Source organism: Podarcis pityusensis (genome assembly GCF_964106645.2).
Source record: "Podarcis pityusensis genome assembly, chromosome: 13".
NCBI classification, from domain to species: domain Eukaryota; kingdom Metazoa; phylum Chordata; class Lepidosauria; order Squamata; family Lacertidae; genus Podarcis; species Podarcis pityusensis.
The window spans coordinates 27,041,080-27,057,038 of record NC_138038.1 but is presented as its reverse complement, the minus strand read 5'-3'; the positions used below and the strand labels follow the sequence as shown (position 1 = coordinate 27,057,038).

General features: G+C 49.1%; 1 protein-coding gene across 8 annotated transcripts in view; it reads right to left on the bottom strand.

Annotated features, from left to right (window-relative positions):
• Positions 1-6,935: 6,935 nt before the first annotated feature.
• CACNB1 (calcium voltage-gated channel auxiliary subunit beta 1) overlaps positions 6,936-15,959 on the bottom strand; it is a 47,693-nt gene continuing 38,669 nt past the window's right edge. For 6 of the 8 annotated variants that reach the window (XM_080978611.1, XM_080978608.1, XM_080978607.1 and 3 more), the window contains 3 exons: positions 14,712-14,807; positions 13,665-13,850; positions 6,936-10,864 (listed from right to left, as the gene is read on the bottom strand). In XM_080978611.1, coding sequence (XP_080834737.1) covers positions 10,346-10,864; positions 13,665-13,850; positions 14,712-14,807 — 801 coding nt within the window. In that variant the 3' untranslated portion in view covers positions 6,936-10,345. Of the gene's footprint in view, positions 10,865-11,497; positions 13,851-14,711; positions 14,808-15,959 lie in introns of those variants that run through there. The other 2 variants (XR_013978917.1, XM_080978612.1) reach the window with 2 other exon arrangements.

Below are 15,959 nucleotides of genomic sequence, written 5' to 3'. Positions count from 1 at the left end.
CAATTATTCAGAGGCATATATACTTGTAGTGATCTCACCTCTCTGGTCCTTATGTACACAAAATGGCACCGCTCACACACATCAGCAGGAGGTACCAGAGTGAAGACTGGGTGGTGGGCATGCTCAGTGACCACAGAATGCTGAACAGCTGTTGGCGGAATGGAGTATTCTAAATGCTGATCAGCTTGGGATTGGAATGAAATGGAGTATCCTGCACAGAAGCACTCCAGACTATAATTTACTTATTTTTTTGCAAGCCCCCAGTTGTAATTTCTGAATTAAATTATGTTGTCCTTTGGATGTGCAGACTTCTATACATTTCTATTGACTAGTTAGCATCATGCTTATTTTCTACCTAACCTGTGATACTTAGGAGATGCTCTGTGGTAACTTCAAGTGGCAAAGATTTGTTCTTTTGCGAAATTTGATTATGGCACGGGGAATGGCAACAAAGCAGACTACAAATCACTGGCACACTGCCCTTCCCCCATGGAAATCCTATAGAGCAGGCACCCCCAAACTTGGCCCTCCAGCTGTTTTGGGACTACAATTCCCATTATCCCAGACCACTGGTCCTGTTAGCTAGGGATGATGGGAGTTGTAGTCCCAAAACAGCTGGAGGGCCAAGTTTGAGGATGCCTGCTGTAAAGCTTCTTCCTCCCCACCCCCACCCCCAGAAATTGGGCTGGTGATTAGTTTATGGATCATCATCTACCTTCTGTCCCCCCCTGTGACTGGTGTTGGAAAAATTCACCTGTGTGTGTCCATTTCAAGCCACGACAGGGTGGGGTGGAGATAAGCTCTCCGTATGGAGCACATCTCTCCCTGAGCCTGTCTTCCTGTTTCAGAAGTTGTGTCTGGGCACCACACTGGGCTGAGATTAAACAAACAGGGGCATTAATTTTATTCATAATTAAATGTCCACAGCCCTGAGGAACAGGATGGGATCAACACCTGGATTTCAGCCAATAAACCGTGCCCCTATGCATTCTTTTACACCCCCATCCCACCATAATAATCCCCAGTGAAACTGCTAGACGACAGCTGGATAACTTCTTTGAGTGGCTCTTGGCTGGCCGGCCATCCGTCAGCTGTGTCCAGCACCAGCTGAGGTTTGGCTTAGTGGCACAGTTTTCTCTCCATTGTCTGTAGCAAAAGCATGGGCTGAGAGAGCAGAAGTTGAGCATATAATTTCCTGTGCCAACAAACACTAACTCGCTTGTGCTGATTCCACAGAGCTGGGTTTCTAGTAGCTTGGAGAGAAGTCAGGAGTAGAGTACATCTGCCTGGCTTTCCCAGAAGGGACATATTAACCATTAGGTAAAGAAGAAAGTGCCACTGATTATTTAAAAGTGCTTTCTTAAAGGGGGTACTCAAGGATATGCAGTACTGGCACCTCTTTTTGTTGTTAAAAAGTGTGGCACTTAATGGAACAACTTCATGGTGAGTACCGGCACTTATTTTTATAGAAAAAAAAGCAGTGCGTGTATACACACACAGAGTACTTTTTTTGGGGGGGGGGGGAACGCAGGGGTACACATACCCCTAAACATTTTGTGAATCTTTGTATTTTTGACCATTTACTGTATTTAGTTTCCCCAATTTGAACTATAAATGGTGATTTTCTTGAGTCAAAATCAGAGTACCCCAACATTCTTTTTAGAAAAAAGCACTGTGTGTGTGTGTGTGTGTGTGTGTGTGTGTGTGTAATTAAGGACACATTCGCACCATATGTTTAAAGCATGTGATGCCACTTCATGGCTTCCCCCTCAAATAATTCTGGGAGCTGTAGTTTGTGAAGGGTGCTAGGCGTTGTTAGGAGACCCCTATCCCCCTCACAAAGCTACTGTCCTCAGAGTGGTTGAACAATCCATACCTCTTCCCAGGCGAACTCTGGGAATTGTAGCTCTGTGAAGCAAATGGGGTTTACTAGAAATGGCATGCACCTCCATGGGCCCAGGTGCTGTTGGGGGCAATACGTACGACACTGGGCGCAGGGAGTGCCCAATGCTTTACCAAACCTCTTGGTCCTCCCTGTTTGTATGTGTGATTAGCATGAAGTCACAATTGTACCTAACCAGAGAGATGAGTGACATTTGCAGAAGGGAGGGGGAACCTGCGGCCCTCCAGATTTTGTTGGGTTACATGCCCATTGACCATGACGGCTGGACTGATGGGTGCTGGACCCCAGCAATAACTGGAGGGCCACAGACTGCTAATCCTTAGTTTGCAGGCATTAAATGCGATTCCACCCTTGCCCACATCCAAATACAGTACTTGGATCAGCAGAGGTGACCGTGGGGGCAAGGATGGAAAGACCTGTGTGTTCTGGTTCTCCTAAGTTCTCATTTTCCCCATCTTAAATTCAGTTCTCCATGTTCCTGCAGCAATTTGCTTTTTTTTTTTTTTTTTAAATCCTCATGAGAAATATTTGGTATTTCAGCACAAATTTCTCCTTATAAACATACCTTTGTAGCTCTGACCAGTGCACACTTCCCCCGCCCAAACAATGTTTCCCAATACAATTCGATTTTGTATGTTCTTTTTCCCTCCAAACGTTTTCCTTTACCCCCTATGTTATGTACTGAAGTTCTCACCCTGGGCCAGCAAGGGGATACTGTAGATAGTTATGCAAATGAAGGATCGAAAGTGACGTTCAGTGATTGGCTAGTTACAGAAAATGGTTACTGTTGCATTCTAGTGGAGCTCTATATAAGCAGGCTGACTGAGCTCCTCAGTTCAGTTCTGTTCCAGCTTACAAATAAAGAGCTGCTTTGGAAGAATCGCTGTGTTGTCTGATATGTTTGCCCACAACTTAACACCCCAATACATGCATTTTTGTAAACAATGGTTGGAAAAGTGCATCACAAGACTAGGAGGACTATGAATTTGGAGGACTGCCCGTGTTTTGGTTGCCATGTTGTGTTGTGAAGTGTGGATTTGATAAATTCAGCTGTAAATACAAACAGGACCAAATATTTTCCCCCCTATTCCCAGTGCAAAGGAAAGCAGTGAAGCCACAGAGGAGGCTTTGCGAATTTGCATGAACCCAGCAGTTCCAACTGTCAGTATCTGCTTCAGTTTTGAAGCCTGTGCTTGGGCAGCTCAGCTCAGCAAGTGCTTGAGAAACTTGACGATTCTCTTGAGAGGTGCCAGAGTCAGAAATACCTCTTGGGCTGATGCTAGACTCTTTCCACTTCAGGATATGCAGGACAAACGTAGCTTGTTTATAAGGCAGCTGAAAGGAGAGCTAATACAAGGACAATTGTGGAGGCAAGGTACACCTTGCCAATTTTTTTTAAAAAAAAACCACAGAGCTGAATCAGTACATGAATGTTTTTATAACGTCGTTCGACCTTGTGCCTTAGCAGTTGCAACAATTCTTGGGGACAGCACAGGGAAGAAGAGTCCCAAGGGCATAGCTAGAGTGGGGCATTTATGAGAGCTTCTCTTCTGGCAGACCCTCCAAGTCTATTTTCCATGGACAGTCCTCATTTACAGAAGCCATCCTGGCTTCTGGTTTGGTTCCAGAATGTCCCACTGTTCCCAATCACGTCCCTATTTTCATCAGATAAATGTTGGAGGGTACAGAGTTATGTCACCCCGAGCCAAGGAGATTAGAAGACATCTGAAGGCAACCCTGTGTTGGGAAGTTTTTTTTTTAATGTTTAATGTTTTATTATGTTTTTATATAGTATATGTTGGAAGCTACCCAGAGTGGCTGGGGCAACCCAGTCAGATAGGCGGGGTATAAGGAATAAAATTATTATTATGGAATAGGACGTCCCTATTTTCATCAAAGAAATGTGGGAGGGTATGTCTTTCGGGGGTCTGAGCTAGAGACACCACTCATGCAATAAGGAATTGTGTGAATGGCTTTTCTATAGCAAACAGCAGTTATGGCAGCCTAATCCAGTTTCAGGCAGTGCACAGCCTGCAGGCGCCCAAACCACCACGTCACTCCCAGGAGACATGTGTGGCTTGGGCACGCTGCAGGCCTGGCACTAAGTGCCGGTCCCCGTGGTGTGGCGCGGTGCCCAGTGCCAGTCGCGTTTAGCTATGTTTGTTGACTGAACTAAAAAGTTTCATGAGCCCAATTTTTATTTTTTAAAACTCATTTTGTCATTTTGTCACCCCCCCCCCCAGTGATGACACCCCCTGCACTCCCCTTCCTCCGCCACTGGGAGGAAACTTTTCCTGCTTCCTTGTGTTATCTAGAGACTGTTGCCCTCCCCCCCCCCCCCCCCGGTCATTCATGCTGTTGAAAGAAACATGTCCTCAACCCCTGGCCTACCTAGCAGCAAGTAAATATGCCAGGTCCAGAGGTCAATCCACACAAGCAAAATCCAGAGGTCAGGAAACACAGTCCAAGTTCAAGTCTGAAGTCCAGCAGTCAAGATACAGTCCAGAATCAAACCCAAAGCACAGTCCCACAGAAGCCCAGGAGCATCCAGGCCGAGGTCCCTCAACATGGGCAGCTGATCAGACCCAGCCCCTCAGCCCTGCTTCCCTTTTGTACTTTGCATGCTGATTGCAGCACCTGGGCTTGAAGAGGCAGGTGACCCTCACCTGTTCTAAGCCTACTTCAGCTGAGGAGTCACACCTCTCCTCCCAGAGCTAGCAAGCCCCATCTGGCCAGCTAGGAGCTGGGCTGTGGCCCTTTGTCTGCCTCAGCCTGCTAAAGTGCCACTCCCTCTGCTCCCCATGCCTCAGACCCTGACACACAATAAGGTCTCACACTGAATTGTAGCTGACACTATGAATTGATAACAGAGATGCTGTATGTACTTTTGTTACCCAAGAAAAATCTTCTAGTAAAAACAAAAAATAGTTTAGCAGCAGTACTTACCAGCGACAGAAGACAGGAGTGCCTGGCGTGCTCTGGTCCATGGGGTCACGAAGAGTCGGACACGACTAAACGACTAAACAACAACAACACTTACCAGCGAACACCAGGGGAAGTTGAAGTCCCGAGCACATAAGTTCAGGCATTCTTGCTGTTTTCATTAAATCCAATGTGGCTCCGTCCAGGTCTGTGGAGCGCAAGACTTCTGTATGCAATGGGGTGCTGGATTTGGACTTGGGGGAGGGGGGTCTGATTTAACCAGCGCCACCTTTGCTGTAATCTGGTTTGTTGTGGGGGCTGGATTTGGGCTGAACATCTTATCCAACCAATAGTGATGGCAATGTAGTTTGGCCACGCACCCCACGCACTCAGTATTCTGAGACATACTGCCACCAAGGCCACATGATATTTAAAGCACTATGATACCACTTCATGACACACACACGCCCCAAGAATTTTGAGAACTGTAGTTCGTGAAAGGCAATGAGAATTGTTAGAAGACCCCTATTCCCCTTACAGAGTTACAATTCTCAAAAGTCCTGTACAGAAAGGGATTGCTTGTTAAACCGCTCTGGAAATTGTGGCTCTGTGAGGGGAAATATGGATACCAGGCAAGAGTGCTGGGCTGGAAGGCTGTGCCCTGGGCAGCTGAGAGTGGAAGGCAGGCACCAAGGAGGTTGGGGTAGCTGAAGGAAAGGAGTAAAATGGGTGGTGGCCAAAGGTTGTGCTCACAGGAGAGAGCAGAGGCCTTGCTGGAGCAGGGGCAGGTAGCCAGACAGTACAGCTTTGGAAGAAGGAAAGCTGAAGGAGAAATGTGAGGAAAAACTGAAACACCAGGCCTAGAGAAAACAAGGCTGTGTGCTACACACTATGCCTTCAAACCACATTCTTTCCCTCAAAGAATTCTGGGCACTGTAGTCTACCCCTCACTTGGCTGCAGCTCCCAGCAACTGTTATCGAACTACAGCGACCAGAATTCTTTGAGGGAAAGAATGTGCTTCAGATGTATATAGTGTGTATACAGACTGAGAGCCTGTACGCCAGAGCTGCCTGGGTGCAGACAAAATGGAGATGCCCTACCTGGAATGAACATGGGACCTTCGACACGCCAGGCAGATGCCCCACCCCTGAGCTGCAGAGCTTCCCTTCTTGCTCCACAGACACTCTGACCTGTGCTTGAGTTTGAAGGGGTGCCATGGTGGAAGCATCACAATGGCAGTGTCTCCACCTGTGAACTATGTACATCCGTTTCCATGCCCAAAACAATCCTGTGCACAGAGTAGGGTTACACCAGAGCTTTCCAAACACATTAGTGTGTCAGCTGCAGTGTGTAGATGCGTCATGCTCCTTCTGGGGCTCGAAAGGGGTTAGTTTAACCTCCGGTTTGCTAGTAAAACGGAATTACTGCGCCGCGAAATGATGCATGTCTAAAAAGTGTTTCACCAACATGAAAAGTTTGGAAAGCTCTGGTGGTGTACACACATATGTAAATAAAACATTGCTGTATGGAGTAAACCTGTTTAGGGTTACAGCCAACAATGACCTCTTTTGGGATATTGTGTTCCATTTCCCCTCCCTTCTTGTGCCCCCCCATCAGTCTACTTTGCACACCTGCTAAGCATACTCAGGCATCATTGTGCATTTTGACTCTCTTAGGGTTCTCTGTAAAACATCTCTCTTTTTTTTTACACTTCTACAAGCCTTGCAGTTTTGCTAAGCCTGAATGTGAATACCATTTCAGCTAGATAAGAATCAGAGGCAAGGTCATGTTCACAAGGTCATACTTTGTGATAGCACTTGTCATTAAAGGTAGTTTCACATTGCTTTTCTGACAGCCACCCCCTACAACAGCCACCCTTCTGGGGGATTGCTGTGTAGCAGCTTGGATTTCTTGACACATCAGTACCCTCAAAAGCTCTCACGTTGCTGGTTCCACATGTTTACAGGTTGCTTTTCTGTGTGAGGTATCTTTTTGACACAGGGAAAGGTCTGGATATTTGAAACAACACCCCAGCACTCCCTCCTTTGGGGGCTGTGTTTGTGTGCGTGCATTTTTTTGTTCTTCCACATCGCAATAAAAATGTCAAAATGCATTTTATAAAATACTTTTATTCCCATGGTAATGGGGCTGGGTCATTGGAGCACTGAAAAATCAATTGTAATAATGGCGAGGCAGAGACATGGCAGAATTTATTCTCTATATCCAATAGCCTTCTCTACCCCCCAACCCCCCAAATTAAACAACAAAACAACCCAAAGTGGAGAATAAATCAGAGGGATGCAAATATAAGCCAGGGGATGGGACTGGTCATGCTTCATTATCTGAAAACTCAGTAGCACATTCTTGAAAATGCCTCCCCACTTTATGCAGTACCTCCAGTTATAAGGGTTTCTGGTGAAGCTATTTACTACAAAGAATTCAAGTTTGGCCAAGGAATCCCTACCCCACGGAACAATGTTAAGAATAAATAATATAAAATAAACTCTCTTAAATTAACTTGTTAAGCAACCAATTCACTTTTCTCATTGTTCAAATCCTCTTTGCCATATTTGTCTTTGCTGGTATTTTACAACTCTTGCCTAACAAGAAAGGCTGAGTTTCAGGGGGGGAGAACGTTGTGTAGAGAGCACTTGACCTTGTGAATTTGTATCTCTTAAAAGCAGTAGGGGAGAGAGACAGACATGTGAAATCCACCGTAGAAGCAAACTTGAAGGTGTACCAGGTCCACTTTTGTCCTTTTGTATTTTAAATCCCCTGGTCGTGGCACAAAACGCAACAACCTAAAGCTAAGTTGGACCTAAGGAACTCAGGTGTTCTATTCCTGTCTCCAAGGTCTTTTATGTCTCAACACGCAAAGGACTTCCAAGGCTCCCAGGTCAATATTTCGAAAACAAGCAACGCTTTGAACTGCGGCGTTTGATATAAAGGATGTCCATTAAAGTGCGGTGGATGTACAAGGCTCTGGGATAAGGGACAGCAGCTTAAAATATGGGACCAACACCAGCAACCCTAACAGAATATCGCCCCCACCCCCAACAGTAGAACCAACAGTATCTGGCAATGTCTGTGGGAATTACAAATTGATTTTTTTGGGAAGGGGATGGATTCACTGTAGCTGAAAAAGAACAGGAAGATATCAAGTCCACTGTCCTCCTGGCAACAAGAGCAGGCTCCTCCCCAAGCCAGCAAGGTTTCCAATTTCCAACCTGCATTTCTCATTCAATTAGTCTTGTACCTTGCCTTCTTTAATTTTACATCGCTCATATGTTCCTGTCAGGTGCACTTGTAGATTAGGTCATAGGCCACATTAAGCGTCTTTTTCTCCCGCTTAGCTGAAGATGCCAAGCTCTCTAGAGCTTTAGCCCAGGTAAGGCCTGAAGGGCTGATCTAAGGCCATGTTTCACATGCTATTTTCTGCCTGACAATCAAGTTTCCAGTTTCTTCACCTCAAATAATTTTACATTCATGCTAAAGTCAGCAGTGCTGTTTTAATGGAGACTGGGGCACCCAGTGTGTGAGCTACAAACCACACAGGGGAAGAAGGGGATGATGGAAACAGAGGATGGGCTTCAGTTGGGTCAGGGAGCCTTGTGGGAATTATGCCACGAATAAAATGTACATCGCTAAAGAAACAAAAATAAAAAGCACCCCAGTTACCCGAAACCCTATCTTAGCAGCCTCAAGAGAAGGTGGAACATAGTTGTCAGATGTCTGGAAAAAAGGCAAACTCCAGAAGTGTGTTGCATTCAGATGTCAAGGGTGTCAGTTACATTCTGAGCAAGGGTGAAGGGTCAGCCTTCAAAAGTGTGGTCTTTGCACCTAAGGGCAGATTTTGGCACAAGAGCAGAGCCCAAAAGCTGAGCCTGGGTAAGCTGGAACCTACTGGGTACTGCTGACATTTGAAGAAGCAACCACAGCTATAATTTTCCCTCTGGGGTTTATAGAAGGAGGGACAAAATTTCTAGGCTGAAGGCCACCCACAGCCTCCGCAGATCCACTTGGTCCCGAGCTCCAAAGCAGGCACAGGAGGGGTCAGTGGTGGCAGGTAAAGGACTGCACTTAACGGCTGTGCGGCCCACTCCATCCATCCCACCGTTCATTTCTTTCCAGTGGGAGCCATGTGCTTGAACTGCAGATAATACAAGAACCACGAACAGCAGCAATTGCTACTGGCTCCCCTCGACACACACTGGCTAAACTCCCGAGGAGTCTGATTTTGCAAGACAGAGACAGGCTGGTTTCCCCGAGTCTTGATGGAAAGGGAAATTCTAACCCAACGACAACCCTCCGAAAGGAAGAGGCAACAGTGGGATGGATTCAGTTTTCTGCTGTGAGAGAAGGCAGCACACCTTCAGCAAATGTAAGCAGGCGGCCATTTTTAGTCAGGAAGGATCACTTCACCTCTCTGGTTTCAGAATGGTGGCAATACCTTTCTACTTTTCACCTGCGAAACACCCCAGGCCAACCAAGCTATCACACGTGCTGGAAAGAGGTCTCCAAACTCAGCGTTAAGAGCAAAACCACAGCTGGTTATGAACACGGACAGTCCGGAGCCTTTCTCCCTGCCAAGCGCGGCACACAACAACACACACACACATGCACACACCCCGCATGCCCAGGATCTGCCCAACAGGTGACATACATCCAAGAGGGTCGTGAGCTGAGGCACTGGAGGATGGGTTGGACTGGAGAGCTTAAGGTGGCCGGGGTTGGATTTCTCTTTCGTAGGCACTGGAGAGGATCTGGCAGAGAAGCTGATCCTATGACAGAAAACTAGGAGATGGTTTTTACTCTTCCCCTTGCCTCTCCTCCACCCCACCCACCCGCACCCCAGCGGTTGGGCCGGGAAAGCACCACGAGACAGGCAAAGAAAGAGGTCTATGATGGTGTAAACCTATAGAGGGGAGAGGGCCGGATTCTTCATTTGGGAGCAGTTTGGCCTTGCATGGGGCGAGGCACGCAGGATCTCAGGAGGGGCAGCCAGCAAGCACACGGTCAGCTGGTCTACCTCAGCTGCCACCCAAGTGTTGGGGTGATTCCAGGCACCAGTGGAGACTGGCCCTCTCCCTCTCCAGGTCCACGAGGGGGCCTCTGAGGAGAGAGGGGAGCTTTCGTTATTTAAGGTATATGTGATTATTTGTGACCTTGAGGGAAAAGGCCAGGCAGTGCTGGCTGGCTGGCTGGCAGGACGAGGGTGGTCCAAGAGGTTGTTGGCACAAATGGCAAGGCAGAGGGGCGGGTGGGGGGGTGGAGGGTGTCCCCAGAGAAGGGTGGCGAGGAAAGGGAGTTCACGCACAGACCTGGCCAGCGATGGCGCTGCTTCTGAGGCGCAAACGCTATATGCCTGCCCACAAACCGCTTGGTGGGTGAAGGACAATCCTCCGGAGAGGCTGGACCTACCCCCGGGTGCCAGGCAACTGAAGACAGCTCCTGTCCCCAAGGCTCTGCGTGGGAAGAGGCCTCTCCCTCAGCGGATAAAAGCCCTGTCCCTCAGGGCCTTAGCGGATATAGGCATCTCGCGCCCAGTCCTCTACGTCGTTGTGGTTGCGGCGCAAGCCCTCCTCCTCCTCGCTCTGGCAATAGCGCTCCCGCCCCTTGCCGTGCCCGCGAAGAGACCGGTTGTGGTTTTGCCGGTCGGGCTCCTCGGCCTCCCAGGAGCCCTGACGCTGGGGGTGGCGGTGCCCCCGGAGGTGGCCCCGCTGCTGCTCTGGCTCCTCGGGTTCCCAGGACCCCTGGAGGCGGCGGTGGCCCAGGCAGTGGGCGCGACGAGGCTCCGGCTCCTCGTAGGGGTCGGTCTCGATGTCCATGCAGGAATCCGCCGGGTCAGTGTACGCAGAGTCGCGGCTGCCCTGCGTCTCCGAATCAAAGGTGTCCTGGCGGGAAAGGCCCCGGGCGGCAAAGTGGGAGGGGGGCGGCGCGGCGCGGATCTGGCCATGCCCAGCCAGCTGCCCCGCATAGTCGTGGAGGCTGGTGTGCTCTGGGTCGAGCGGCTCCTCCCCATGCACTAAGTAGGGTCCCTGGTGGAAAGAGGCATTCACCACACACCATGCATGAGAAAGGGAGAAAGGAGACAAGAGTTAGTGCGGCCACCACACAGCAGCAGCAACAGCTGCAGCGCTCCAAAACAGGTTAGCACAGGGGGCTCTCAAACTCCGGCCTGGCAAACCTCATGAAATCTAAGGGGAAATTTCCCCTGCAAAGACAGGCAATTTTTCTGGACTTTGGAGTTAAGCAAGTCAAAAACAAAAACAAAAAAGCATGGATTTTAGACCCCCTCGGAGATGGGGATGGAAAGGTCCATTGGTTTCAGCTCCTCACTTTCCCCCATCTCAAATTCAGATCTCTACATTTCTACAGCCATTTGAAGGTTGTTGTTTTTTCAAATCCTTATAAAACTTCTCCAACAGGTTGGTGCAAATTTCTCCTAATAAACCTTTTTTTGTACTGAGTTTAGATTAACGGATACATTGTTGTAAGCAATTTCTCCTAACAGATTGCATTTTACTGTGTTATTTTCACTAATATATTGTGCACGTGTCCCCCTAATGCACACATATTTGCAATCTTTGTTCAAGTGCAGGACTGCATTGCCAAATTCGTGCAAGTGTGAATCTTGAAGGCTGGCTGCGTTTCGGTTCTCGAATTGTTTCGGAAAGTGCAAATTTCTTAAGGTTTTGGCTTCAAATGCGAATTGAACTGAATGTCTTCTCCATCCCTACTAGCAGAAGCCAGAAAACACTTGCAAAAGAGGGAGATGGTGGGGGGACGGGGAGTTTGGGACAGTTCTAGGCAGAGATCCTCAGAATGGTGATCTGCCACTTTTGTCTGAAATTGCTCTTTGGACATGGCATTCTATGTGTGGTGCAGAGCACAATGTATAGAATAGAGCAGGGATGGGGAGCCTGGGGCTCTCCAGATGTTGCTGGACTACAACCCCCATCATCCCTGGCCACTGGCTGTGCTGGCTGGGGCTGATGGGATTTGGAGTCCAACAACATCAGGTTCCCCATCCCTGCAGCAAAATATGGTTTCAAGAGGTGGCAACTTGCATCTCAAGCTACCCCTTCACCTCCTCCAAGGTTATAGAGAAATTGAGGCTTCCCATGGTTAACTGCTTTGCACCATGTTAGAGAGAGGCTCATCATCACCCTGTTTGAGAACTCATCAGTTAGTTAAGACATAAGAAGATAGAGAGTTAGCATCACACAGAACACATACAGAACCACCTGTGCTGATCAGCTGGACCACCTGCTGTTATTTATATGTAAAAGCAGCAGCAGCAGCAGCAGCAGCAGCAGCAGCAGTCACTTACCATGCCATGCAATAAAACAGCACTGGGAGCCAGATGTGAAAGTGGTACTTATTGACAGCTAAACACCTTTGGGGGAATGGTGGTCACTTCTGTTTAACCACTTCAGAGTTTGCCCTTTTCTTTTTAAAAAGGTGACACAACAGAAACAGCATGGGGTTTCCCATCATACACCCAAACATGCATTTGAAGCATGTCCAAATTCACATTTGAATGATGGGCAGGCATCACGCCACCCAAGCAAAAAAGTGGATTCTGCAGTAATAAATCTATTTCTGCTCAATGCAGACTTCTTTTTAGCTCACAAGAGAGATGAGTTTGATGGAGCTCCGTTCAGCTTGCTATGCTTGGCAATCGGTCCGTGACTTGGCCAAGGTTTAGGCAACAATGCGGGGCACTGTCAATGTAAAAAGTCACCCACCTCTGGCAGTGAGATTCTGACAATATGGTTTTGCCTGCCGGTAAATGCTTTGCACTGAGGCCATGGGAGTCAAGCGGACAAGGTTATCCTGATGAGGTATAACCACCGATGCAATTTACTGCAGCCACAACTGCTCTCCAGCCTCCCAAGAAATTTGACTTTCTGTCACTAGGTGGCAGAAACTCAGCAGACCATGGTTATTGTGAAGGGATCCATAAGGTCATAGACTTGGTGCTCCTGCTAGATTATCCAAAGTGGGGCCCCGTACAAACCCCGTGACCTTATAGACCCCTTTAGTCCAGTGGGTTCCTGCCACTTGGTGACCGGAAATCACTGCTTGTTAGAAAAGTGGATTGGGAAGCAGTTGCCCAAATTCACCCTGTGTGTTACGAGAACGGAACAAAGAATGTGTGGCAGATGGCGGGGGGGGGGGGGAGGCACTACCTGCAAGGCTATAACAGGTCTTTGAGGGCAACTTGGCAGCATAATGGACCTGCCCCTGCTGAAAACCAGGCTCTGCATTCACACAGCACACTGGAAAGCCAACTGACTTCTTTCCCATGAGCAGGTGGAGGAAAATCCTTCCTTTGTGATGCCATTTTAGATCTGGTTCAGAGCAGCCCACAGAACCTGCCCTAAATGACAAACCCACTTTTCCTAGCTGAGACGCTTCTCTGATGTCCCCAGGAAGCATTGCTCGAAAGATAAGAGACGGCGGGGTGTAGGGCGGGAGAGATGTGCTGGTGACTCGCCGAGGTCATCCTTTAATCAAAGTCAGATTGCGAGGGAAAGGGGTGTTTGTGTGTGTACTTTAGCAAGACAGCTTCGGAGAAGGGGCAGGGAGGCGAAAGAGAGAGATCGCCTTGACTGAACAGCAGCACTGACAAGTCCTTTGTAGGTAAGGGGGAGCCCTCATTAGCAAGGCTTCCCTGTGCTCGTTTCTTCATTTCCGAACAACTATCTCGGGCTTCCCCGAAAGCTACAGCTCGTGCTCCTCCACCCGGACAGCTCCGCTCAGCCCCTGGTCCAGGCTGCCCCTCGCGCCCCAGAACCCCAGGTTGCGCTTGAGCGAGGTCAGCACTTGTACCTGGAGGTTGGAGACCGGGGCGGGGCTGGCAGCCAAGGCAGCCGTCGCCATGGTGCGGGTCAGCAGCGGATTGGGCGGGTTGCTGCTGGGAGGGTGTGTGGCCTTCCAATAGGCTTCGAGGTACTCGGACAGGTGTTCGCAGGCATCTTCCAACTGGTTCTCGTCCAAGATAATGTCAAACATCTCCTGCAGAGACAGGTGGGGGAATGGGAAGGATTTAGCCCTGTGAGCAAGTGCAGAATGATAGGGGCAGGGGACCAGGAGTGGAGGCATGGGTTGGATAGGGTTGCAATGGTAGTCGCTAGTGGGCTGGCATAATGACTGTGTGGCATCTGCTTAAATCAGGGGTGGGGAACCTGTGGCCCTCCAGATGTTGCTGGACTACAATTTTGGGAAAGGGCCAAGGGTTATTGGTAGAGCACCTGCCTTTCATGCAGACGACCCCAGGTTCAGTTCCCGGCATCTCCAGATAGGACTCCCTGTCTGAAACCCTGGACAGCCACTGCCATCAGTGTAGACAATATGGAGCTAGATCAGGGCAGGCCAACTTTTCATACCAGGTGGGCCGCAAGAGTACTTTGACATGGAACCCGCAGGCAGCACAGTGCCTTGTCATGTGGGAGAGGGGAACGAGTCCAAAATTTGACACACACACACACACACCCAGCCCTTGCACTGCCTTTCCAAACTTAGCTGGGAGAGGCACCAGGCTTAGGGAAGGAGATGCAAGGCTATGGGCAGGGTCCTGGCACCCTCCCACCCCCTTACCAAAGCCAGGAAAGCACTAACTAGGCTTTGGGAAGGAGGAGGGAGGACTCTAAGACCTAGTCAGAGCCCTCATGCCTTCTTCCCAAAGCTCAGCACCTCCTTTACCCGGCTTTCGGAAGGCAGTGCAAGCACTTGTATTGGTGTGTGTGTGTGTGTGTGTGTGTGTGTGAAATGAGCAGGGGTTTGCACCAGCAGGGGCTGATGGGAGGTGTAGTCAGGAGGGCACCAGCTTGAAGTGGGCTGGAAAAGAGCATGAGGGAGATGTACCACAGAACTCACAGGGGGGCACTGCGCCAATTTGTCCGATGCCACCATCTGCACATTCAGGTGCTTGGCTTGGGATTTGCCTCTTGATTTCACCAGTCTCTGCAGCACCTGTTGGGTAAAGACATTGGGGGAGAGGGAGAGAAGAGATGTTAGGGTGCCCAAGGGGGCCGGGAACAGGACTGGAAAGAAGGAGGGCCCTGCCCCAAGGGTGCTCCTGTCCCTAGTCCGCCACATCACTGCAGCTAGCCTAACAAGGATTAAGCCTCAGGAAACATTTTAGGGTGTACAATCCTTACTGGGGAGGAAGCCTTCATGAACACAGTGAGACTTGTCACCCACAGGATCAAATCAACCCAAGAAGTAGGCAAAACCCTCCCTCCCTCCCACCCCCAAATCCAAATGCATCGCGCCTCAATGTTAGCCAAGTTGCTTGGCACCTGAAACAGAACCACCCCTTCCCCTGGCAGTAAAAAACGCAGCAACGATGAATGACAATTCATTACCGTTTCATGACACTTAGCAGCCTGAGGCAGCTGCCTCACTCTGCCTAATAATCAGGCTGGAAGGAGGGAGTCCAAGGTGGGTAACTCACGCAGCCTTAAAAGTTCTATCTCTCATAGCGGCAAAAATAACTTTGAAAATGCGATTGCAAGAACAGGACATACGTAACTAAATGACAGGCAGGAAGGAAGCATACAAATGCTGGCTGTTCTTCAACTCTCATGAAATCTGGATCTTTTGATGGTTGATTTACATATTTTTCCTCATAGAGCAATTAACAATTCCAGGATTTGTGCAGAGGGGAAGGGCCACAGCTCAGTGTCTGAGCACACAATTTGCAGGCAAAGGTCCCTGGCATCTCCAGGTAGAGTGGGGACAGGAGCCTGTCTGAAATCCTGGAGAGCTGCTCCCAGTTATTGTGGACAACCCTGAACTAGATTAACCAAAGGGCTGATCACTGGTATAAGGCAGATTCCTGAGAAACCTACGGTGGTCATTTGACACTTGCCAGGTTTTGTAAGAAGTAACTTGCAAGTGATGTTAATTACATTACATTAATACATGATCTGGGACGCGGGTGGCGCTGTGGTCTAAACCCCTGAGCCTAGGGCTTGCCGATCAGAAGGTTGGCGGTTCAAATCCCCGCGATGGGGTGAGCTCCCGTTGCTCAGTCCCTGCTCCTGCCAACCTAGCAGTTCAAAAGCACGCAGTGCAAGTAGATAAATTGGTACCGCTCCAGCGGGAAGGTAAACGGCATTT